The following is a 26,608-nucleotide window of genomic DNA, read 5'->3' as shown; positions in this document are numbered from 1 at the left end:
ACAAGAGACTGTGTGTTACCTGAAAGTCGGGACAAAGTTGTGTCTGCCATCATGTCCCCAGTACCTAGCACAGCACACAGTAGGGCCCAGTGAAATGAATAAATGGAAAGCCCTTTTGCCTAGTCTTCATGGCTCTGTTCCTACTCATAGATGTCTCCCTTACCACGCAGTTCATACTTCATTTCACACATCTTGTAACATTTTCTAATTGTTTCCTGTCATGTAGTAATAGATTCTCTGTGTGAATTGAATTTCGTCTTACATAACTGAATTACTATACCTGTCACAGACTTTCCTTAGAGCTGAACGTCCTCTGGGAAGTGATTTAATCCACCCCTTTCATTGTGTAGACAGGAAACCAAGGCCCAGAGAAGGAGGGGCCTGAACAAGCACACTCCCAGGGCACAGTGCAGTGTGGTGACCCAACATTGGAAGACAGCAGAGGCTAAAAAGGGGTCATTTTAGATCCCTTGGGTGGGGACCATAAACTCATTTACAAACTGAAAGCACCAGGTGGGCTGGAACTTAGTCCCACTTTCTCACGTGGCCCAGCATGAACTCACTAACAGCAATAGTATCATGAAGCCCAGCCTGGCCCAAGTACTTCAGATGTGCAGGACATAAAAGTATCTGTTGCCCCTACCACACATACTTTATAGATGGATGCACTTAACCTTCCTGGGAGGGAGGGGCAGAAGAGCAGCTCCCCTGAAGGCAGAGGGGTGCTCCAACTGACTCTCTGGAGCCCTGGGCACAGATCGTCATCTTGCTAAGTCTCCCCTTCATCCTCTGGAAATGGGATAAAAATCATGTAAGTATTGGTGACGATCATTTCAGTAAAGCGCCAGTTATGGTGCCTGGCTCATGTGGGGCAGTAAAGGTTAGCTGGCCTAGAATGTGGGCCGGAAGACAACACACGCACACGAAGCAAGGAATGAACCCGACAGAACAGTGCTCTGCTGAGAGTCGGGCAAGCTTGGAAGCTGGGAGGAGTTGGCAGGTCTGTGTAAGTGATGAGAGTGGTCCAAAAAGGCCCCTGGGACCACAGCCTGGGCTGGCAGAGATAAGGGAAGAGGAGGGGAAAGGTGGGATGCAGACGGGAGCCTGGTACCCAGCAACTGACAAGGACAGAACCTATCAGGCCAGGAGGCAGGAGCTAGGAGTAGGAGCAACAGGGTCATCCAGCTCAGGCCCTAAGCTCAGGATGGGTGGGGTGAGCTTTGCTGACTGGGGACAAAACTGTGCAGGATGTGATGGTATCACAAACGTCGATGCTAACCGAAACCCACCAACACCCAGCGCTGGCTAAATCTGAAGAGGATGAATGGATCCCAAGGGTAGCGCCTGGGGCCTCATGGAGAGTGTGAAAGGCCAAAGGGAATACTGGCTGCCAGAATCATGGAGGGGCACGCTGCCAGTGTGTGGTGGGCGCAGGGAGCCCACATGGCCATCCAGGCTGGCCTCACAGCTGCCTCTGTCTAGGGAAGTCAGGTCACAGCTCCCTGTTTGAACCCTGCCCAGCAGGCCCAAAGCAAAGCTGCTCCCAAATTACTGAGGAAACACATTTTTGAGATAAAGACGAGGAAAGGGGAGGGGAGGGGAGGGGAGGGGAGGGGAGGGGAGGGGAGGGGAGGGGAGGGGAGGGGAGGGGAGGGGAGGGGAGGGGAGGGGAGGGGAGGGGAGGGGAGATTAAAAAAAAAACAAAAAACGACAAACCAGCTTACCTTGGCTATTTTCACAAAATGGCTCAGGATTTCTGCCCTTATTTTTAAAGTCTGGGCCGTTAGAATTTCTCGTACAACCCAAAAGCTGACCTGTAGAGTCAAATACACAGACACAGACACTCACCAGAAGTTATTAAATGCTGGGCCACCCATGTTACCCCTGCCCCCCACTGTTAATGGGATTTCCAAGAGGTTGGGAAACTGGGAGAGCACAGCCTAGGGTTGTGTGAGGCACCCAACCTGGCGAATGGGTCCCATATTCTCCAACACACAGCGGTGCTGCAAGAAGTGCGTAGGCTGCTCCTCCTCCGGGGGTTACTGTGCCTCCGCAACATGAGTGTCTCTACAAGTGCTGCAGGGAATTTTGAGATGAAAGGATCCCAGTATGGGGAGACCATGGGTGGATGGATGGACAAGTGGCCAGGGGGATATGCATACCGTCAGTACCACCCATGAGATCCATATCCCCAGACAGACCCAAGACAAGAAGAAATTTACCAATATTCGCACAATGTGACAAGTTTAGTTTTTCAGGGTAGGATCACTCAAATACTAATGTAAATAATACAGAAGTGTCTTTCAAAGTTCCATAAGCAATGCAGGTTAAGGGCATGTTTTTGTGGAGACAGCAGATACCAAAAGAACATCCTGGTACTTCTGGTTTAGAACATCACTCATGCTTCACCTCTCACATAAGTCAACATCCTCAAGCGCCTGAGTCCCTTGGTGGGACCAAGAAAGTAATATACCCAAGTGCAGTGACTCGCATGACACCTCCATGGACACAGAAGGGGCTTCATGCCAAGAAGTGCTGGGGAGTGGTCAGCTTTCTTGCTTATGTGTCACTGCTACAACCATAGTTCTGTGTGGAGCACAGATGTCAAGAGTTCAATGACAGGTCTGCAGAGAAAGGTGGAGAGCTGGGCACAGTAGGGACGGTGTGAGGTTAAAAGGAAGGTGAGGCATAGAAAACCTCTAAATTCTACAAAGAAAAAAATAGTCAAGGGTATTCTAGAATTAACAGAGCACTTTTACTGCTGCAACCAAATGTATTCTCTTTACTGAAGTACTGTCACTTTTCAATGAGAAAACAAGAAAAGAGTAACCAAGAATCAAAGCTTTGCTTTTCACATTAAGCAGGAATATTACAGAAAAGTTTTCTCTGCATAATTATCTGTGGTTGCTGCCAGGACATGCCCCAGTTTCCACAGAATCATTTTTTTCCAAGGAATTGCCTGAAATTAAGTTCAGACTCAAATGTTTACTAGCCAGTTATAGAAGAAAGATATTCTGGATACCAAATGATATGCCCATAAATCTTATATTTTAATAAATGCACATTTTTATGCCACATAATCTCAAGTGTGATTGTTTATGTATACTGAATAATTTAATAGATTCCTGCATGCGAAAAAAGCACACATATTTAAGGCATAATTATGGAACATGGCAGAGTTGACTCTGATTTGCAACACATGGTATGTGAAGGAGACTCTGGGTCAATTCAATCCAACAGGCTTTCATGAAGCCCTTGCTGTGTGCAGGCTCCAGGCATTGCCAGTCCAGACCTATCAGTGCTTGCCTGACCAAAGGAGGAGGCAGGATCTTCCAGAAATCATAGTATTAAAAGGCAGCTGGTGATCGTGGCCTGAACTGGAATATGAGGGAGGTGATGACTGAGGAAGGCTTCTTGGAAGAGGCAGCCTTGAAAGATGGGCAGACTTTAAACAGGTAAAGATAGGACTAAGGTGTGGTATATACTCCAGGACCAGGGAGAACTGAGTAGGCTGACAGGACTGCAGTGGCAGGTGGGAATAATGAGGGCGATTGGCACTAACAAGGAAAGTGAATGCCACACTGTGGGGGTCTGGAGAAACAAAGTGATAAGAAGGACCTAGGACAATTAATTATACATAGGAGAGTCCCCGAGGCTTCTGAGCAGAAGAGTGACAGGCTAGATCCCATTGCAGGGACACCCAAGAGGAAGCTGGTGCAATGAGAGATGAGAGGCCTGAGCTAGGGCCATGCTGAAGCAGACGGAGAGAAGGGTCAGATAAGAGAGATACAACAAAGGCAGGATCAGCAATTTTAAACATTTTAAATTCTCTTTTCTAACTATAAAAATTAAGAGAAGCTTAATACAGAAAACAAGGGAAGCAGAGATAAACACAAATCATTCAACCTCATTCTCACACACAGACCACCTTGCAACCTCATTCTCACACACAGACCACCATGATAAACACCATGGTGTGTGTCTTTCTAGTCTTTTTTCCATACAAAGAACATGTTTGTTTTTCAATTAAATTGGTATATATTACTCATATTATCACAAGAATTTTTATAAGTGAATTAATATTCTTCTACAAGATAATTTTTAGCATCTGCTAAGTATTTCATCTTAGGGATGTAGCATCATTAAGTGACCCCCTATTGTCCAGTGGGTTATTTCTAATTATTTTGTTGTAATGAAGAATGCTGTGGTGCCCTGGCTGGTGTGGCTCAGTGGTTAGAGCGTCAGCCCAAGCTCCAAAGGGTCCCGGGCTCGATTCCCGGTCAAGGGCATGTACCTGGGTTGTAGGTTCGATCCCTGGCCCCGGTCAGGGTGCGTGCGGGAGGCAGCCGATCAATGTATCTCTCTCACATAGATGTTTCTCTCTCTCTCCCCACTCCACTTTCTCTAAAAAAAAAATCAATGGAAAAAATATCCTCCGGTGAGGATTAACACACACAAAAACATTGCTATGGTGAGCATATTTATACACCTATCTTTATATATTTTTAATTAAGGTCTTCAGATAAATTCCTGTAAGGTGGAATGAATAAAAGTATGTGTACCTTTTTTCCAAAAGTATATATAAAAAAACTTGGCCTCTAAAAGGTTTGTTTGTTTATCTGTCAACAAGTCTGAGCAGATCCGTGTTCCCACACATAGGCAAATGTATCAGTTGTTACGACCCTTATTTCTTTACTAAACTAATGGACAAAATAATGTCTCACTGTTTTTATGTTGCATTTCTTTCATGACTACTCAGTAAACATTTTTTTGCACTTTTTTTGTGTTTTGTTGTTGTTGTTACAAATATTTATAGGCCACATGTATTATTTGCCTTGTGAGTTACCTACTCAGGTCCTTCACCCATCTCTCTATGGGGACATCTCTCCTCTTACTATTGATTAGTAAATGGCCTTTGTATATTAAAGGAAATACATTAACCCTTTGTGAGTCATACATTGTACCAAAAGTGTGGAGAAATTGGTACTCTTCTACACTGTTTTGGGGTAGGACCATTCTGAAGAACAACTTGAATATATCTTTCAAGATGTTAAAGTTATATTCTCCCTAGAATGTTTACCTTATGAATGTAGAAATTTAGAAGGACACATGTTCAAAGGTTCACTGAAGCAGTGTTTATAAAACAACAGAATAGAAAACAAAACAAAATGCCCATCAACAGGGAACTGGTTACATAAATAATACTTTCACCTCAAACTCTCCAAGGAAGTTCCTATAGAAGGAAGTGGGCAGCCATGCTTCACCTTCTTCAGGGCAAAAGATCTACATTAATTATTTGGAATTCTTCTGCATAGGAAGTTTGTCTTGTCTCCTCTATTTATTTATTCAATCATTTATATCAGAATGAACTCACATATACTTATTTTATACTTTGGGTTATAACCCAATACTGTGTTATTTTGTTTTGCTCAGATTGTTCCAGCTTTGGCCACTGAGACCTCTTTCAGTTGGTTCCTGTGCCCTTTCCATTTGACATACCCCACCATTGTTTTGGTTTGTTGGCTTGTTTGAGCATTTCCTTATTTTCAGACACTATAAAGTACTACAGGCTCATCTTGTACATTTCTCGCCCCAGTCCTAAACCAGCCACTTCTCCAAAGAGCCTGGGTTCCTTTTAGTAGGAAATGGTATTAGAAACCAAATACCAGGCAGTACATTACTGGATTGTGTCTGTACTATTTTGCATTCCCCCCAGCGATGAATGAGAGTTTGTGTTGCTCCAAGCATTTGTTAGCAATTGGTGTTTGTCAGGTTTTTGAAAGCCACTTTAATAGGTATGTAGTGTTTTGCATTTTCCCAATGACAAATGATGTTGAGCATCTATTCATGTTTATTTGCCATCTGCATGTCTTTTTGGGTGAGCTGTCTGCTCAGATCTTTTGCCCATTTTTTAATTGGGTTGTTTTCTTATTGTTGAATTTTCAGAGTATATTTTGGATACAAGTCTTTTATCAGATATGTGTTTTGCAAATATTTTTCCCAGTCTGTGTTGTGTGTTTTTTAATTCTCTTAGCAGTGTCTGCATTGCAGAGTGGAAAGTTTTAATTTTAATCAAGTCCAATTTTCAAGTTTTTCTCTCGTGGATTGTACTTTTGGTGTCATATCTAATAACTCATCACCAAATGTCATGCAGATTTTCTTCTATGTTTTTTTCCTAAAAGTTTCATAGTTTCGACTTTTACATTTAGGTCTATAATCCATTTTGAGTTAATTTTTATCAAAGGTCTAAACTCTGTGTCTAGGTTCATTTTTTTACATATGTAAAAAAAGAATTCAAATTATTCCCACATCATTTGTTGAAGAAATTACCCTTTCTCCATTGAATGTCCTCACACATTTGTCAAAGACCCATTGACTTGTTTGTGAGGGCCTATTTCTGGGCTCTCTATTCTGTTCCATTGTCCTAGATGTCTAGGCATTAGTCAATACCATGCTGCCTTGATTACTGTAGCTTTACTGTCAGTCTTGAAATCAGGTAGAGTGAGTCCGTCAACTTCGTTCTTTTTCAGTATTGGTTATTCTGTGTCTTTGGCCTTTCCATATAAATTTCAGAATCAGTTTATTGACATCTGTAAAACAGCTTGCTGAGACTTTGATCAAGAATGAACTGAATTTATACATCAAGTTAGGAAGAACTGACATCTTAATGATGAATCTTCTAATCCATGAAGATAGAATATTTCTCTATTTATTGCAATCTACATTGATTTTTTGCATTAGTGTTTTATAGTTTTCTGCACACAGAACCTATACATACTTGTTAGTTTTATACCTAAGTATTTCTTCGTGTGCGTATGCTATTGCAAATTTTCTTTTAAATTTCAAATTCCAATTCTTCATTGCTGATATAGGAAAACTTTTGTATGTTGATCTTTTTATTTTTTTTAAATATATCTTTAATGATTTCAGAGAGAGGAAAGGAGAGGGAGAGAGAGAGATAGAAACATCAATGATGAGAGAGTCATTGGAGATCAAGCCTTCAACCTGGGCATGTGCCCTCACCGGGAATAGAACCCTGATCACCTGGATCCTAGGTTGACTCTCAACCACTGAGCCACATCCGGCCAGGTTGCATGTTGATCTTGTAAACTGAAACCTTGTTAATGCTCACTTCTTCGTTCCAGGAGGTTTTTTTTAATAGATTTGAGATTTTCTACATACATAATCATGTCATCTGTGAATAAAGACAGTTTTATTTCTTCCTTTTCAATCTGTACATCTCTCTCTTTTTTTTCTTGTCTTATTGCACTAGTCAGGACTTCCAGTATGATGCTAAATGGAAGTGGTAAGAGAGCACATCCTTGCCTTGTTCCCCATCTTGAGAGGAGAGCACCTAGTGTCTCACCATTCAGTATGATGTTGGCTGCAGGACTGTTGTAGATGTCCTTTACCAAATTGAAAAAGCTCCCCTCTATTCCTAATGGGTGTTGAATTTTCTCAAATGCTTTTTTTTTAATCCTTACTCAAGGATATTTTTTCCATTGCTTTTGAGAGAGAGTAGAAGTGAGAGAGAGAAAGAGAAAGAAACATCCATGTGAGACAGACACATCAATTGGTTGTCCCCACACTCACCCTGACCAGGGCTAGGATCGAGCCTGCAACCCAGGTAAGTGCCCTTAGGCGGAATCGAACCTGGGACCCTTTAGTCCGCAGGCCGACGCTCTAACCTGAGCAAACAGGCCAGGGCATCAAATGCTTTTTTGAATAAACTGGTATAATATGATTTTTCTTCTTTAGCTTATAAATACACTGGATTACATTAATTTTCAACTGCTGAATCAGTCATGCATACCTGGAATAAATGCCACTTGGTCATGGTGTTAATAAGCTTTTGAAACACATAAACTATTGTTATCACTATTATTGTTCCAGTGGTATAATTAGCACTAGACTTTAGCCACTGAAGACTACGATATCCCCTGGGAAATTTCACAACAGTATTACACATGAATAAAGCAGAATAGTTATGAACACGAAGAACTTTATTTAATCAACCACAAAGAAAACAACCAAAGCATAAAGCAAAGAAAAATTCAGTTTTAAGAATACTGTCTTTTCTTATGGAAAATCTACTTTGCCATAAATTTCTCATAAGCCCATTCACAGTTTTCTTAGAAACCTAGAGTTAGAGGGGACTTAAAGGCCCCACCCTTCCCTCAACCCCCACATGATGTTCTACAGTCACTGTGATAAAGCCCTGTCTGGTCTCTGCCTGAGCTTTCATGGGTAGGGAACTACCTTGTATTAGGATAAAGCGCTGCCTCCCCACTCCTATCCCCTGGCCCCATAGATTATGCCTAATCAGCTTCTCGATAAGAACCCCTAAATTACTTGAAAACACCTTAATTATCTCCTCCCTGAGTCTTCTCAATCCTAGATCCTTCACCTGATCCTTTCTGGCCACTGCGATATTGACATGCCATTCCTGTGTGATAGTCCCCCTGCACTTCATGTGAGGCCCCAGGAGTGGCTGGATAAAGAAAAGGAAAGTGAGATTACCACACACCATTAGAATGGCTAAAATAAATAAACAAAATTTTAAAACCCTGACAATACTAATTGCTGGCAAGGATCTGAAGCAACACAAACTTTCATTCATTGCTGGTGGGAATGCAAAATGGTACAGACACAATCCAGTAATTGTACTGCTAAGTATTTCCCCAGCTTATTTGAAATCTTGTGAACACACACACACACACATACACACACTAGTTTATAGCAGTTTTATTCATAATCATCAAAAACTGGAAGTAGGTATGATACCTTCAATAGGTGAATGGACACACTGGTATATCCATACAATGGAACAGTACTCATAAAAACAGGAAGGCATCAAGCCACATAAACACATGGATGCGTCTTAAATGCAAATTGCTAAGTGAAAGAGCCATTCTGAAAAGGCTCTTTATAAATGACGCCCCCTTGACATCTGAAAACAGTAAAACTATAGAAATATAAACAGATCTGGATCTGGATCACTATCTTCCTCTCCATACCAAACCCCACCTCCTTCCTTGGGCAACTTCAACATCACTGTGCATGACCATGGCTTCAAGGTCCCTTGACCACTTTAGCAGCTGTTACCCACCTACCACTTCAGTCATCTCCTCCCCATAATTATCCAGAACAGCTCTGGGCCAGAAACTTTAAATTCCAGTCATGGGCCACAGCCTTTCAACCTTCTAGTCCTTACCTTCTCCTTGAGCCCCCACCATGCCTGTCCTTCCTTCTCACCATACCTGGAGTCCCTGGCAGCCCTTCCCCCGACAGACTGATCCCCTGTCATCTGTCACTGCAGCCCTTTCTCAGTCAGTACTTTAAGTTCCTTTGCCCCTTGCTCCTTCCAAAACACCTGCTTTGCTAACCCCCACCTGTGGATGCATCCAAGTATTTGCCCTCCTGTGTCCCTACTGCAAAGTGCGCTACAGGAACCAACTACCCTCTGCACTGGGCACTTTGAAAGGCACAATCTCTGTTTCCTCTGGGCCATCGTCTCTGCCCAAGAGTCTTTCTATATTTCCACAATCAGCTCTCTCCTTTCCCCTAGAGTGGCTCTTTCATTTCATTTTCACAACAACTGTGCAAGGTGAGTACTTACTATTCTCACTTATAGATAAGGAAACTGAGGCTCACAAAGGTAAGTGACCTGCTTTCCTTTATCTGGAGTCTGATGGGGAGGCTTGTTCTTGAATATGGAAATCCACCAGGAAAGGATGCCAATCAGTTTATCTCTGAGAAAGCAGCCCCAGCGGCTGACCAGACCTGGCTGCCAGCCAGTTTTCAAACTGGAGCTACCAGGACAATGTCCAGGAGCCGCTTGCTCTGAGCAGCTTACAGGCCGCAGAAAGACCATCTCTCAGAGCATCGTTTGGGAAAGTGTGACTTTCCTCTGGCTCGCTGTATTGGTCTGATCTGGACAGAACACAACTGCTCGCAGAACAAGCCAAGCTGACCTGGCCCCACATGCAAAGCAGATTACATCAGAGCCCCCAGCGGCCTCCTCGGGGAGCTCTGCGGCCGCTCGGAGGTGGGACAGAGCTGGATCCTGCCAAACAGTTTTGCTCAGGAAACTATGAATCCCCTGATAGAGTGTGCACATCTGTTTGGTTTTTTTAGTTTTTTTAAGACTAAGCTCCGTTGAAAAGGAAAAGATTTTGAAGAGAAAAAAAAAGAAACAAAAGGCTTCAGAACTTCCCTTTTCAAAACACACAGTGTGTAGTCCCTACCACAGACAGGCCCTTCTTAGTTCCTATTGTCTCATAAAACAACAGGAATGCTAACTCCAGCCTTGATCTCAGGACTACAAGCTGGTGCCTCTCTCTCGGGTGGCAGGCGAGGCCGCGCAAGGCTGGAGAGGACTGAGTAATGGTGATGCACAGGACCCAGCATTTCCGAGAGGGACCGCCCAGCTGGAGGGAGGGGCCAAAGGGAACCCAGGCCCATCACCCAGAAGTCCAGTCACGCACACTGTGCAACCTCTAAGCCACTGCCCTCATTTGAGACCAGAAAAACAAGCAGAAAAGAAGAAAAACTGTCAACGGCACCATTTGGGACTTTGATCTATACAAAGGGGGTCTTGCAGGGTGCTTTCCACTGAAGCTCACGTTCCGAGAGGTGTGGCTGAGCTGTCAGAAGCCCCCTTCCTTTCAGCTAGTCCAAGTTCCCACCATCATTCCTTAAGTAGGGATGCAGATCTTCATACATGGAACAAAGGTTCTGGTTGGACCAAATCAGTTTGTAGTAGGACGTATGAGGCCAGTGACCAGGCCATCAGAAATTCAAATAAATTCAATTCAAGAAATGTTTCCTGAGCACCTTGTGCATTCATCCCACATATATTTACTGAGGGTCTATTATACACCTGAACTTGGGAAAAGGGGTGGGGGATGCAGTGATGAACAAGGCAGACATAGTTCCTGCCCTCATGGAGCCCACAGACTGGCAAGGAAGATGGAGACTAGAGAGTTACACAAAATGAGGAAAGATGAGTAGAGGGCCGCACGGAGCAGCACAGGTGCAGCAAGGGAATGCATGACGGGGAGACCTTATATGGGCTGGGGGGTCACGGAAGACTCCCAGAGGAAATGATGTTTGGGCTGAGGAAGAATTCTGTGCTGAGAAGACAGCACCTATGGGAGCCTGATGGGACAAAGATATGGTGCATCGGGAAAGAGAAGGAAGGCAAGGGTGGCTGAAGCCTGCAGAGTGAGGGTTGGGGGGAGACACGAGAAGAGGCTGATGGAGGGCAGAAGCCAGATGCACCATGCAGGAACTTGCAGGGCAATTAAGGTGCTTAAACCTCAGCTTACGTGGCACTGGAAGCCACTGAAGCAATTTAAACACAGGGAAGATGTGTTCAGTTCTACCTGCTGTGTGAAAAAGGGGACTGATGGCCCAAGGATGGATGAAGGTGGGGGTTCAGGAAGATGGGTCTGGACCTGGGGCCAGGTGCCTGGGATTGAGCTCTGGCAGGGCTCCCAGCCTACAGGGGACAACACTGCTATCTATGGACAGGCACGTGCAAGGGGTTGCTTACCTGGTTAAACCTCCGGGTAAAGGCCACGACATTTGGGGCGAGACTGTGTTTCTCCTTCTTGCTCCATCCACAGCTGGCTAGTTCCTAGGAAGTAAAGAGTCGATTTCAACAGTGATCCTAACTGGGATCAAACACACCAGGGGCATCTAACTGGACGTGAATGTGGAAGTGGGGAGGAGCTGAGCCTTGGCCGTTTCTCTCTTCAGCAGGCTGAGAAGAGTCTCCTCTGGAGAGGAGGGCTGGGTGGAGGCGCTTCCTGGGACCCCGAGGGGTGAGGGGAAGTAGGATACTTTCTCCAAAACCCCAGCCACATTTCCTGGGACTTCTGTGCCAAAATATTCTTAACCCCTCCACTGCCACTCTGCCAGCTTCTCTGGGACCAGAAGTCCCTTCCTAATGCAAATTGTCTAAGAGGACGTAACATTTTAACTAGTGGGACTCATCTCCCACAGGCAAACTCCAAATTTAAATCTGGCTGGAGAATCTCAGATTTCATCAGCCTTGTGTTGTCCTCCTTTCCTAGAGTCGAGGAGAGCCCAATCCAAACCCACTGCAATCAGGTAAGCTTCTGGGATTACCTCAGATTCCTACCCTAGGTTGGACCCTCCCATCTGCCATATAAGCAGGACACAGAAGGAGAGGTTCCCTTTAACATCTTCTTCAGGGGCCTTGTCTCTTCTTTTCCAGCAGATTTAGCATTATAATTTTATCAGATTACCTACATTTTACCTATCGGTGAGGCTGGTTCCCAGCCAAGGGAGATAATAGGAGCGATCTAATGGGATTACTTGGGGGGTTGTAGAAAAGGACCAAAAAAAAGTCACTATCCAAATGCCTAGCATTCCCAGCTTGTGCCTGGGGAGCCCTGGCAGAGAATGGAGGAAAGGGTAGATTCTAAAGCTTTCTACCCCTAAGTAATAAGACCTCCTTTTAATTCACATCAGGCCTCGGCATTATTAACAACATTATATTGCCACACACCTGGAACTTTTATAAAATCCTTACTGAGAGCCAGCTGTCCACCAACTGGAATAGACACAGAACAGAGTCTACTAGGTAGGCAGGGAGGGCAACAGGAATGGCCCAAGACAAAACTTGTGCGCTGAGGAGTTATGCCTAACGTGCTGTGCCCTTCAGATGCATCTCAGGACCCAACTATAAACCACAGTTGGGACCCAACTATAAACCACAGACAGGCACTTGTGGGAAGCCTGACTAAAGACAATGGACAGCTCTGGATACAAGATGAATGACCTGGCTTTGAGAATGACTGAGAACCAACCAGGAGCTAACAAACATAGCTCCTCTCCCTGGCAGCATCATTTCTGTAAATAGCATCATTGCCTTCCCAGTCACCCACATGAGGAAATACAACCATCCTTGACCTTGCCAAATCCTTCACAGTACTGGCAATGATATTAACCAATGCTACAATTTATCAAGAACACCTCCCATGCCAGCACTGGAGGAGGCACTGCCCGTGTTATCTCATCTAATTCCCAGCACATCCATTTTAACAAAGAGGAAAGGACTCAGTATTATTCCCCCTCTTGAATCAATACTTTTACTCTACTCTTTTTCAAAAGTGCACAGGAGCCCAGCTGGGCATGGCTCAGCGGTTGAGCAACCTTCTAGGATCCAGGAGATCAGGGTTCTATTTCCGGTCAGGGCACATGCCCGGGTTGTGGGCTGCAGCCGATCAATGACTCTCTCATCATTGATGTTTCTATCTCTCTCTCTCCCTCTCCCTTCCTCTCTCTGAAATCAATAAAGATATATCTTTAAAAAAAAAAAAGTACACAGGAATCTCTTTGAGATGTGAAATATACCTGCACAGCCCTGGCTGAGTGGCTCAGTTGGTTGGAGTGTCATCCCATACACCAAAAAGGTTGCAGGCTCAATCTTCAGTTGGGGCACGTAAGGGAGGCAACCAATCGATGTTTCTCTCACATTGATGTTTCTCTCTCTCTTTCCCCTCCTCTCTAAAATCAATGAAGATATCCTCCAGTGAGGATTAAAAATAATAATAAATTACCTATGAACCACGATTATCCTTGTTCTGAAAGGTCTATTTGACCCATCTGAGTTCTGTGTACTTCTCCCACCCTGCTCCGCCTTTTCATCTATTTTAATCATTTTGCAGATGTATATTACTGCCCTTTCAAAGTTTAATTGTGAGGACAAGAGCCTTTCTCCCCTGTGACTCCCAAAGCCAGTCCCAGAAAGGTATGGATTATAATCAGATATAGAAGTGAATTCAGAAACTGATTTTCAAGGACTGCATGGTTGTTGCCTAATTTATGGCTGATAGTTGCTCCTTTTGTTTTTTTTTGGAATTCTTTAATAAACAGCCAAAGTTGTGTGTGTGTGTGTGTGTGTGTGTACATTTAATTAAGTCCCTAGTTTTCTACCACATGTACCATAAGTAACTTTGGGAGACATCCTGAAAGGGAGCGGTGTGGACAAGACAGAACCCGGTCACACCACCTACATGATCCTTATCTTCTCAGAACCTCAGTTTTCTCATCTTAAAATGCATATAGTACTCTATCTATCTGTAAAGCTCATCATGACAATTAAATGAGAATGAAACACACAGAGCACCCAGCACATGACATGTATGTGATAAAGGTTATCTCCCTACCTCTTCCCAGGGTCATGCTGCCACATATCAGTTCTGACCTCAAACACCTCCACGTTCTCCCACACCACACTCTTGTTGCTGTCTCAAATTATTTAAAAATCTGTTATTATTTCTCTATCATTTTGCTGATGTCACGCAGGCAGGAACCAAAGCACATGGTTAATACATCTGCCCTGAATTTATTTGATTTGAACATTTCTAAGACCATGACTCAAAAACCTCATGTGCAATTCTTGGGTTTTGACAACTCCCTAAGGAAACTTTGCACTGGAAGACATGTAACATTTAAAATTAAAACCCCAACAGAGTTAAACACTGTTGAAGAGGTTCCTTGATAAAATGGAAGGAGCAAAGGACTTAGAGCCAAGGACCTCACTCCAAATCCCAGTCCTGTCACTTATTTCCTGGGCAACCACAGGTAAGTTAACTTCTCTCTCATCAAATGAAATGGATGAAACGGATGCTGACAGAGACTCCACAGAATTGTGGCAGAGACCAAAAGAGGGGCTGACAAAAGAGGTGACATGCAGGGCAGAGGCCTGGCTCGCAGGAGAGGCCGAGCAGCATTTGTTGAATGAATGTGTTCCTCAGTGTTGAAATCTCCCAAATGCGGCGCAGAAAGATTTATCAAGATGTCAAAAGAAATAAGACCATTCTATCTACTAAAACAAGTCCTGAGCCCCACCTCCCTGGCACTGTTCCTCTTCTGTGTTTGGCCTTATAGGATTATAAGAGATTCCATCTGTGTGAAGTGGGTTTGGAAAATGTGAGGTAATAGAACAATACTCTTCCAGTCACTAATGCCTAAAAAAGGTCCATGCTATGGAATGGATCTGAGTGTGATTAAGTTAGAATTGACCAGAGACAGGGCTGGTTCTGGAAGGGAGACAGGGTTTGGGCTGAAGCTGGTAAGGCCCTGGTAGCCCTGTGACCCTGAGAAGCCACTGGGCTGCACCTGGGCTGTGGGGAGGGGGGTCATCCCACCGGCTGCCCCTGAGCTGCAGGGGGGTCATCTCACTGAGGCTGTCCTCAACTCTGACTCTGAGCCCTCTGCCGAGGTAAACTGGATGTGAAAGGAGGGTAAGAGCCTATACAGTCCTTTGCCAGCTTCTTCTAAGGCCCTCCTGTTATGTGGATGTTCCCTGGGTATATCAAGGAGAAAAGATGTCAGAAGAAAACTTTCTGCCACCAAAAAGGCAAATGTACCTTCCCCCCAGCTGCAGTGAGAGAGCTGCCCCTTGCTCTCAGGACCCCCTCTCCTGGGCTCTGGATCCCACTCCCTCCCCTTGCTCAGATCTGATGCCTCTTTTGTTCTTGTATCTTTATCCTCTTCCTCCCTAATTTCTTCTTCCTGCTAGCATTTTAAAGTGCATAAGCCTCTCCCATTAATAATAATAATGGTAGCGATAATAACAATGACAGTAATAACAAAAGACATCTTTTCTAGACCTCCACACTCCTCCAGCTCCTGCTCACTCTCTCTCTTCTCCTTCCAGGCAAACGTCCTGAAAGGTTTGTGGTTCTCGCTGGCTCAGCTGGCTCCCCTCTCCAGACTTCCCTCTCCAGCTCCCCTCCCCAGGCTTCTCTCTCCAGGCCCCCCTCTCCAGGCTTCCCTCCCCAAGCTCCCTTCCCCAGGCTTCCCTCTCCAGCTCCCCTCCCCAGGCTTCCCTCTCCAGGCTCCCCTCCCAGGCTTCCCTCTCCAGGCTCCCCTCCCCAGGCTTCGCTCTCCAGCTCCCCTCCCCAGGCTCCCCTCCCCAAGCTTCCCTCTCCAGGCTCCCCTCCCAGGCTTCCCTCTCCAGGCTCCCCTCCCCAGGCTTCGCTCTCCAGCTCCCCTCCCCAGGCTCCCCTCCCCAAGCTTCCCTCTCCAGGCTCCCCTCCCCAGGCTTCCCTCTCCAGCTCCCCTCCCCAGGCTTCCCTCTCCACTGTACTCCAGCCCCTGCCCCACTGAACTGCCCCTTTTCCACCAGCGACAAGGTTCTGGCTAGGAAACCCTCTGCCATATTTTTCTGTCCTTGCCGTTCAGCCCTGTGTTCTCCTGGTCATCTTCTCTCCTCTGAGGACCCCATTCTCAGTCTTATTTTCCAGTTGCCTTTTTCTTTTCTGACACATGCTCTGCCCCCACCTACATCTGTCCAGGGTCATTGTCTGTATTCTCCTATGTCTGTGTGCCCCTTAAGATCGCATTCACTGCCATGGCCTCAACCACAAGCATGTGTTCGGCCCAAGTCTCTCCTGAGCTCCAGCCAGGACATTTAGCTTCGTCCTGGCCACACCTTTCTTGGCATCGCACAGGCACCTCAAACTCAGCAGGCACAGACCAAAAGGGTATCTGACCAGCTGCCTTAACATAAAAAACCCACAACAATGTGAGATTCATTTAGACATCCATTCTGACATCAAAGGAGAATGTTTATTACAAAGAAACTGTCTATGGAAAAAAGTCCCTAACTGATATAAAAACAACTTCCTCTTAATGCCTCCATCTGCCAGCATTCCTAGGTGACAGCAAGAGTCAACACTGGTTTTAGCTCACTCCGCAAAACTTCTCTGGGCCACACTGCCAGGAGCGCCCTCTCTAGCTGCCAGCTTTGTTCTTAGGTGTCTGGGAGTCACATGCCCCAAAGTGGCCTGAGAAAGGCCTGACCCTGACCATGTCTGGGGTTAGCAAGCTAAGGCCCTGGAAGAAGGAGACCTGGGGAGTGGGACAAGTCCTCCCTGAGGACTCCCACAGGATCTAGGCTACGGGGCCATAGGGAGCTGGTGCCTACCCATGGCGCTTCCATACATGTGCTTAATTCTGGCTACAATCTTCTCCAAGTCATGTTCCTAAAACATGCCCACATGGAAAATCACCACCTCGAGGAAAGGTCACTAAATCTGGCCTCGGGACCACACCAGGCTGGCAGCCAACCACTTTGCTCAATGGCAAACTTTTCTCTTCCTCCTCCCTCTGTCCCTCCCTTCCCTCCCATCTGTCCTCTGGGACAATCTTCACAACAGTGGAACAATCCCACACTTAGTCAAAGTAGTTCTCAAAGCACCCCAGGGGACAGTGATGCCTGAGGCAGTGGGGGACATTGGGGGTGGGGTCTGACTAAGGAGTAAAGCATTTCAAGACTCACACCTTGCTGTTGGGTATGCAAAATGGTACCCGCAATATGGGAAAGCAGTTTGGCAGTTTCTCATAATATTAAACATACCTATACCAAATGACCAGCAATCTCACTAATGTCGACATTTGTCCACACACAAAACATTCTCTCTCTGGACTGTGGTGTATACATTTATCAAAACTCAACAAACTGTTCACTAAGAAGGGTGAATTTTACTGGATGAAATGAAACTCAATAAATATGACTTTTAAAAAAAGGAAACAGTCCAACCATACAGGACTGTGAAGGGCAATCTTATAATAAAAGTTGTGCAAAAAGACTATAGAAGAAAGGGCCCCGAAGGGAGGGCTCTGGGGAAGATTCATGAGACTAAAAATATGGTAAAATAAAAACATAATAGAAAGTTTGAAAAGGTTTGAGGACATGAAAAAGGCAAATGATAATAGAAAAAAGCAATTATAATCTCTAAGAATAACAAAACCCAAAATTCCTATGTGTATACATTTAAATGTTATATATGTATTTAAATATATATACATTTAAATAGTATATATTTAATATGTCTAAATATGTTTTAATAGTTATATCATTTAAATATTATATACCTATATACATTCCAATATCAGGCAGTTGACAGATTGAAAGAAAAAAGAATCTGTGGCTCCCTGATGTGAGGCACATTCTCGCCTGAATGGCCCAGGGTCATCAGAGAATGAAACACAATCTGGCACACCATTCAGTGTGACACTGGGTAATATTTACATAGCTGTGGCACTGGGTAATATTTGCATAGCCGTAATAATAATAAACGCTGTTTGTTGGTTTTCAACCCAAGGAAAAATGTGATGGACTTGGTTATAGCTGCAGAATGTCAAAATGTTAATTTAACTAATTTGACAATGAGAAAGTACAGCTGACCAAAGGCGACAGGTGGAGAGGGGAAGAAAAGCACAGGAAGTGAGCAGTCTAGAAGCACTACATAAAGCTGATGGAACCAGAAACAGAGGTTTCGGTGCACCAAATAAAGTCCAAAGTCACCAGTGGAAGAAAAAGCAGTTTAAAGGGTTCACCTCTGGAGAAGGGCCTGGGGTAAGGGATCAAGTCTTTTTCATAAGTTCTTCTGTACTGTTATCATGTACAGGATAACTGAACAAATTTTATTAAATGACATGTTTCAAGATTACACACTGTAACCCTTCTAAAATTAAATCTTAACAGTTGAGTAAGTACTCAGAAATATAGAAATTTTTATAAAGTCATTACTAGCTTATAACCCGTCAATGTCAACATTTATAAAAAAACAGTTTTCACGTGATCACTAGCTGCTGCTTCTGTACCTTTGATGGAGTAAATCTGCAAAAATCATGATCAGCTGGACTTCTGGAAACAGGCCTGTCCTACAGAGAGATGTCAAGACTTTAATCAAGTGAGGCCCAAAGGAGGCAGCAGCTAACTGGAGGGCTCCTGGCAGGAGCTGCGTACACCTTCACTGGAACAAAGCCAGCTGTGATGAAAAATGGAAGAAAAAGAAAAGGGAAGGAGGAAGAGGCAAAAGGAGAAAGGAGGCAAGACAGGAAGGATGGAGGAAAGGAAGGAAGAGAGATTGGGGGGGAGCGAGGGAAGAGAGTGCAGCTCCAGGACAATCAGTCAGAGCCCTGAGGGGCTCAGTGTCCACCCGGTGGGGACACAGCTCAAGGCAGCAAAGGACACCTGCACTGTCCTGCTTTGTTTCTCGAGGTTGACGTCCTAAAAGACACTTCCTAGGTCCAAGCCTTCTGAGTGGCTGTGGGTGGGAAGAGGGGTCTTTAGCTCTTTCTTGGATGATGACAATGATGATGATGATGACAGAGAAGGAGGGGAAAGGGTGAGAAGAAATGACAAAGAGGGAAGGGAAAGAGAAAAGGTAGGGCCCACAGTAAGCAGCTCCACATTCCTTTCCTATCAGAGTTAACGCACGTTTTAGGAAATACAGCAATGAACAAAACACATTGCTACTTTCCTGGAGCTTATGTCCTACAGGAGGGGAGAGAGACGAGAAACTTGTAATAAACCAGATGATAATGAATCCTATGAAAAAACATTAATCAGGATGAAGGAATGGAATATTTGAAGGGGATGCCTCAGGAGGCCTGGCTGATAAGCTGACACTGGAGTGGAGACATGAATGAGATGAGGCAGCGAGCTCTGCAAGTACCATGGGAGAGGCTTCCAGGCAGAATTCGGAAGTACAAGTGCAAAAACCATGAGCTGGGCAACCATGGAATCTGAGAACAACAAGCAGGCCAGCATGGTTAAAGTGGAATGAGCCTAGGGGAAGGTGGGAGGGGAGGTGGTAGGAAGGGAAAGGGTGGGGAGGCCAGGTCAAGGCCTGGCCTTGAGGGCAGGTAAGGGTTGGATTTTATTCTGAGAAGGATGGGAAGGGATTGAGAAGAAGTAGCTCCCCAAGCCTCACGCTGCATGTGTTTTACTGCCCTGAGGGCATGAGAAGTAAGTGCAGACACACCCAAACCCATGAAGTACTCTTCAGCTGTGCTACGATCTGTCTGTACTAGAATCTCACACGTGGGGTATTATCATTTTCTCATGTGAGAGCCACTCACTTTAGTCATTTGAAATAAACACCTGCTAAGGGCTGTGTGTGTGGAGAAGGCAAGGAGGCAGGGCCCAGGGAGGTACGAACACAAGGGCCTCCATGGAGCCTCAGCACCAGATAGGCAAACCACAAGAGGGGAATCGCTGGGGACAAGTGGCGCCTTCTGTGGAGTGAGGGTGTGCGATGATGGGGAGATCACTGAATGAGGAGAAGTAATTCATCTTTCTCAGCTTTGAGTCATAACTTCTACAGAAAAGTAACTCAATTACAGGCACTGCTGTTTCATCAAATCTCCAAACTACTGTCTGCTCAGAAAACATGTCGATTTGGGATCATGAAGATGATGCAAACCTCCCAAACATCCCTCTGCAACCCCAGTACCTTGCAGCCTCGCACAATCAGAAACAGCTGCTGGCACAGGGCAGCAGCCAAGTGCCCCCCTGTGCACAGCCTCCCATCCATGTGACAGAGAAAGGGCCCAGGAACAGAACGGAGAGCAGGCACCGGCAGACCAGCTTGCCCAGACTCACAGGCCGGACACGAGCCTCACAGGCCACCCCTTCCTGTCTCACTCTTACACTGGGGGCGAGGCTCAATTCCTTTTCTCCTTATTATTGGGAAGTTTTTTCTAAATAACATCATTCATATGTTCTCTTTTTTTAAAAACACACTGTTTTTTTAAATTAGGGACCTAGTACATGTTCATTACAGAAAACTTGGATAATACAGAAAGCCCATAGAAGAAAATTTACATCACCATTAGCCTAATACCCAGAGAAAACAAGAGTTTACACTTTGGTCAATAACAATGACAATAACAACAATAGCTAACATTTACTGAGGACTCAGGAAGTGCCAGGCATGAGATCAACAGTTTTACATGCATTTTATCCTTTGCTCACTGAATTCTCACAACCCTATTCAATCGGTACAATTATTGCCCCATATTACAGATAAAGAAACAAAAGCTTAGTGGGAAAAGTTACATAATTTGCTCAAGCTTCAGATGTGGTCAATATGAGAGCCAAGATTCTAACTCAGTCGGCCTGTTGGTGTCAGGAGCCTGGGCCCTGAGCCATGGAACACCTCTGTCCCCTGGACGGCGGCCACTCCCCACTCCCAGGTGTAAGGGCACACACACATGTGTATACACACTCACTCTTGAAAATTGTGCTCATGTTGTATCGCTGGTTTTAAAACCTGCTGCTGTCCTCACTGTTACCAACATCTCTCACATCTGCCCCACCCCTCCTGTTGTGGAATTCCTGATACACACATGGCATTTCCTAGAAGCAATTCATCATGCTTGTCTCCTTTTGTTTTCCTCAGAGTCCTAGGGGAACATTTTAGCTTGACTTTTAACTCTTCTTAGGTTCTCTGCAATCACTAACCTGCAGCTCACTGTTTCCACTGCAACTGAAATTTGGTGATCATGTTTTTCAGCACAATTCAATCCTTCTTAATCTTGGTCTTCACATACTGCAGGGTCACCCTGAACACTGCTGGGAACACAAAATGAAATTTCTGAAAGTACCTGCTTCATGGAAGATGCAGGCACTGACCTAATCTTCGTACTGCTTTCCATTTTTTGGCCAAATAAACTTTCCTATGTCTGGTGAGTATGCTAAACACCACATCGGGAACTGGAAAAGTTAACTCAAAGGTTCCAGGACCACGTGATTTTACCAGTGAGTCCTCTCAGACTTTTAAAGAACACCTAATTCTTATTCTAAATAATTTATTCCAGAGCACAAAAAGTAATGAAAAAAAAGTCCCAAACCCTAACACCTAACAAACTCAGAACAAAGGGAAAAAGAATCCTGCATGGATGAGTCCTTTAGTGCAACTGCATCACAATTCAGCTCCTCTTCCAGCTCTACAGCTACTGGTCACTCTCTCCCATAAACTTCCTGCATGCGCATGTGCACGCACACACACACATATACAGAATCATCCAACATGATGTCTGTCAAAGAAATATGAGAATAAGCTAATGTTACGAAAATTTTAACAAAACAGCACATCAATAAATCAAACACAAGAAAGTGATATGATCCTCTCAGATACTTAAAGGTAATTAGCAAAATGTAACATTCATTTAGATTTTAAAAAGAAAAAACAGGACTTAGAAGTTTAGTCACATCTGTCTCCAACCAACAGCCATCATTATACAACAAAGAGAAATACTGACAGAATGTGAATTAAAATTAGAAACAACAGGTGGTGCAGACTTTCTCAACTAGGTTCCTTATCTGGACCACAGGACACAGAAAACGATGTGCTTTTTCTCAGTTCTCCTGAGAATGGTACCTTCATTACATACAATGAACCTTCGGGCATTAGGCTTAATTCTCTCATGGATTCCTGGTTGAAAAAGGCATAGAAGCTATAACCCAGTGTTGGCCTAGAAGCTATAACCCAGAAATATAATGCAAGACACACCTTTTAATATTTTCTAATAGCCAGACTAAAAAATGGGACGGGGGTAAAATTAGTTTAACAATGTATTTAACTCAATATACCCAAAATACTATCTTTTCAACCTGTAGTCAATATAAAATATAGTAAATTATTGATGAAACAGCTTACATTCTATTTTATATTAAGTCGTTGAAACCTGGTTTGTTTTTATACTTAAACACCTCAGTTTGGAATAGCCACATTTCAAGTGCTCATAGCCACATGTGGCCACCATACTGGAAAACACAGCTTTAACCAATGTCCAAGGCATGACTTTGAAATATAATATACACTTGTTGAAAAGGAGGGGTCAGGCAGAACCGAAGACAAGTCAAGAAGCAGAGAGCTAAGAACTAGAGAGGAAGGTCAGCCCAGGTCATGCAGGAAGACTGAACAGGCGATGAACCCATGTGTGACTGACCTCGGTTCTTTATTACTTAAACTCTGTCCCACCTCCACAAAGGGAAATAGAGCTTGTCACTAATGGGTTAGGTAGATCCAGTTCCAGCTCTTAGAGGGGCTCAGGTTTCAGGTGGAATGAAAATATTTTTAAAAACTCCAGAAAGACACATACAACTCACATGGGCAATGTTATGGTTTTATGGGGACATCCCAAGTCAGAAGTCCTGGATTCTAATCTCAGCTATTCCCTAAAGCCCCTTTGAGACTTTGGGTCAGTCCTTCCCACTCTGGGGGCTCAGCTTCCTGACTGTAAAATACAGTGGCATTGAATGTGCTTTAAGATCATCCCGGTTCTCCCAGTCTATGAGCCAAAGAGAAGCAGAGGTCAGATGGCTGGCTTTTTAAGTACTAGTAAGTCAGTCCTGTTCCTGGAGACTGAGTGACTGCAGTGTTTTTCTTTCTCATGTGTTTTGAAGGGGTATGGAGAGGTTGAGTCTGAGAGACATAGTAGAGAAAGAGTAGGGGGCTTCAGGGCACTGTGCTGTTCCACAGGGATGGAGTAGACAGGACAATGTGATGAGGCCAGAGGCAGGTGGGGTCTGGTAAACAGCAAACAAATAACCATGGACACTGAAAACTCAGGCTCCAGAAAGAAGGAAGGGCAGGGAGCAGGAGAAAGGGGAGAGGAGAAAGGGCGGATAAGGAGGGAGGAAGGAGAGGAAGAAGCAAAGAACAGAACAGAGAGAAAAGGAAAGAGAAAGGTGTTCAAAGGCAGGAGGGTAAAATTCCAGGTGCGATCAGCCTGCCTCCAAGGTGGAGATGCGGAACTCAGCCTCTCTCCATCCGGGTGAAGTGCGCAGGGCAGAAGGGGTGTGAGGGCCCCGCCGTGACAGACGACTCTCCAGAGCAGGAGAGGAACTCGGAGAGAGAAACAAAAGGGTAGGACATGTGACAATCCACGCTCCCAACAAAAGGCACGTCAGGAGCCAACACAAAAGGCTGGTCAGACACCAAAGAGGCAGCATTAGTCACCTTATACCTGGGACCCACCTAGGGTGGCTGAGACCAAACCATGTGGCCCCAAACCTCCCCAGACAGGAAGAGAACACAGTGGGAACACACTGAGATAACCAACCACCTGCCCCCTTCCTTCTTACTCTAAGAGGCAAGCAGGGTCCTGCCAGACAAGCTCAGTCCTGTGTCCAGGCTAAGAATAATAACAATAACAATAACAATAATAATAATAATACAGCAGCACCTAACAGCATGCTTACTATGTGCCAGGCATTAGGCTAAATACTTTTCTTACATTATGCCACTTAAATCTTTTAAGGATGGCGTTTATCAAGAAGGGTTATTACTGCCCCTAGTTCACACATAAGTAAAATTGGATTCAGAGAGGATACTAAACTAGTTCAAGGTCACACAGCAAATAAGTGACAAAACTGGGATTCAACTCCAGGTCTCCATGACTCCAAAACCCAGGCTCTTACCCCTGTTGCTCTCAGCCTGGCCAAGCATTATCACCACAATTTTCTACCAACATCTTGAATAATATAAAGTAGATGGCACTACTGGGGTTACAAAATGAACAAGAAGACGGGGAAGGAAGAGAACTACAAGTCGCTGCTTGTTTCCAATGCTTTAGGTACTGTACAATATGCTTTTATCTACTTTATTTTGCTTAAGTCTCAAAGCCAGACCATGAAGTAGATTTTACTATTCCACGTTACAGGTGAGATAACTGAGGCTCACAGAGGTGAAATAATTTATGCAAGTTCATCTAGCTAGTAAATGGCAGACACCAGAGCCTGAGTTTTTAACATAAAAGGTTCCAGAGGGAGACTGAGGTAGGAAGTATGGTAACCAGATGGGCCAGTATGTGGAGAGACTTCACTCAGAAAAGGCTAGAGACATGATGGGGAAGGGGCAGTCTGCAGAAACTGATGAGCCTGGAGATTGTACAAAGTCTAGAGGTTGTCCAGGTCCTAGGGACATCCCCTGGAGTGAGGCAGAGCTGCAGGAGGAAGGCACAGGGGAAGTCTTTATTCATCAAGTTAATCGTTTCATTCAACATACTGTATCACCCTGGAAGAGTCTCCCCCAGCCCCAGTAACACGGTTTTTGATCACGAGCAGCTTGAAGTCCCTGGACAGAGCGAGATTTCCTGAAAAAAGCCAGACTTTTGACAAATTCCAGTAATGTACAGCGGGGTGCAGTACAGGAGAGCTGGCTGTTCTGACATTCAAACTGCCTGACGGTGACCACAGATGGCCGGTGTACAAGTAACCAGGAGGAATGGCTCCTTCTGAAAAGCCGTTTCCTCTCCTGAAAGGCTAGAAGGAAAAACCAACCTTCCGAATGTTTGATCTATATAGGGATACTTATTTAAATTAGAAGTGTGAGGAAACCTTTCAGACACTGGAGCCACTAGCCTTTGATGGTGTGAAACCGCCTTTTATAAGACAGGGAGTGAGACTATGGCTTCAAGCCCAACCTCAGGCTCAGCCAGTTCCTTGACTCTGTCTCCAGCCCCATCTAATCAGTACGAGCCAGCCAGTCTTTGCAGAGCACCTCCTTTGCACCAGGTACTGTGAAAGGCTTGGGGGTAGAGCAATGAACAGGGCATTTGCCTTCCACTGGAGAAGACACATGTTAATTATCAATGTGTTACTAAGGGCCTAGGAACAAGATCAGAGTGTGAAGACACAGTGCAACAGGGGGCTGGCTTAGCTAAGCAGCAGGAGGCTAGTGGTGAGCCGGATAATGCAGAGGGGAGTGGCATGGAGGGCAAGCATGCCAGGCAGAGAACAGCAAGTGCACAGGCCTGGAGGTAGACCCAAGGGCCTGCGAGGAAGCTGAGTATGCGAAGCAGAGAAGTGAGTGGAAAGGGCCAGAAGAAGGGCTGGGGAGGAAAGGATATGCCAGGTCTCACAGGCCTGCACACCCATCTTAAAGATGTGAAACTGCCCGGCCGGCATGGCTCAGTGGTTGAGCATCAACCTAGGATCCAGGACAAAGAGGTTCAATTCCCAGTCAGGGCACATGCTCAGGTTGCAGACTCAATCCCTGGTGGCGAGTGTGCAGGGGGCAGCCGATCAATGACTTTCTCTTCATTGATGTTTCTATCTCCCTCTCTCTCCATCTCCCTTCCTCTCTCTGAAATCAATAAAGACATATTTTAAAAAAAAAAAGTGAAACTGATCCTAAGGGCACTGAGGAAGCCAGCTGAAATTCTGAAGAAGCTCAGTGATGTGGATAGATTTGAAAACTGCAGGGTGGATGGTAGAGTAGGACGGGGGCAGAAGTGGGTATAGAGATGCCTGCTGGGAGATAAGCATATACATTGAAGAGGAAGCAAGAGGGCAGCTAAGCTGGGAGGTGGCACTGGGGACACAGAGAAGTGGAAGAAGGGGAGACAGGGTGCAGGGGGTGCAGGGACTGCCTAGGAGTAGAGAATGCCGGAGAGAGAGGAGTTGCTGATGACTGACCAAGTTTTGGGCGTGACTGGGTGGGCAGCTGTGCCATTCCAGGGAGACCACAGGAGGATTCTGGGGAAAGAATCACAGGTTTGGTTTGGGGCTGGCTGTGACCAGGGGTCTGTAGGATTTTGGCTGCTACTTGTTCAGCTTTTTTTTTTTTTAATGTCTTTATTGATTTCAGAGAGAGGAAGGGAGAGATAGAAACATCACTGATGAGAGTCATTGATTGGCTGCCTCCTGAACGCCCCCTGCAAGGAATCGAGTCCAAAATCAGGGCATGTACCCTGACCAGGAATTGAACTGCGATCTCCTAGATCATAGGTCAATGCTCAACCGCTGAGCCACGTGGGCAGCTTG

At 45.1% G+C, this 26,608-nt stretch overlaps 1 protein-coding gene across 2 annotated transcripts in view; it reads right to left on the bottom strand.

Annotated features, from left to right (window-relative positions):
• Positions 1–26,608, bottom strand: part of RALGPS1 (Ral GEF with PH domain and SH3 binding motif 1) — a 193,442-nt gene that overhangs the window by 130,786 nt on the left and 36,048 nt on the right. For both annotated transcript variants that reach the window (XM_016210986.2, XM_016210985.2), the window contains exons 4-5: positions 11,558–11,641; positions 1,725–1,814 (exon numbers count right to left, since the gene is read on the bottom strand). In XM_016210986.2, the coding sequence (XP_016066472.1) occupies positions 1,725–1,814; positions 11,558–11,641 (174 nt within the window). The remainder of the gene's footprint in view (positions 1–1,724; positions 1,815–11,557; positions 11,642–26,608) is intronic.

This window comes from Miniopterus natalensis, chromosome 12, assembly GCF_054644295.1.
Source record: "Miniopterus natalensis isolate mMinNat1 chromosome 12, mMinNat1.hap1, whole genome shotgun sequence".
NCBI classification, from domain to species: domain Eukaryota; kingdom Metazoa; phylum Chordata; class Mammalia; order Chiroptera; family Miniopteridae; genus Miniopterus; species Miniopterus natalensis.
This window is presented reverse-complemented; position numbering and strand designations above follow the sequence as displayed.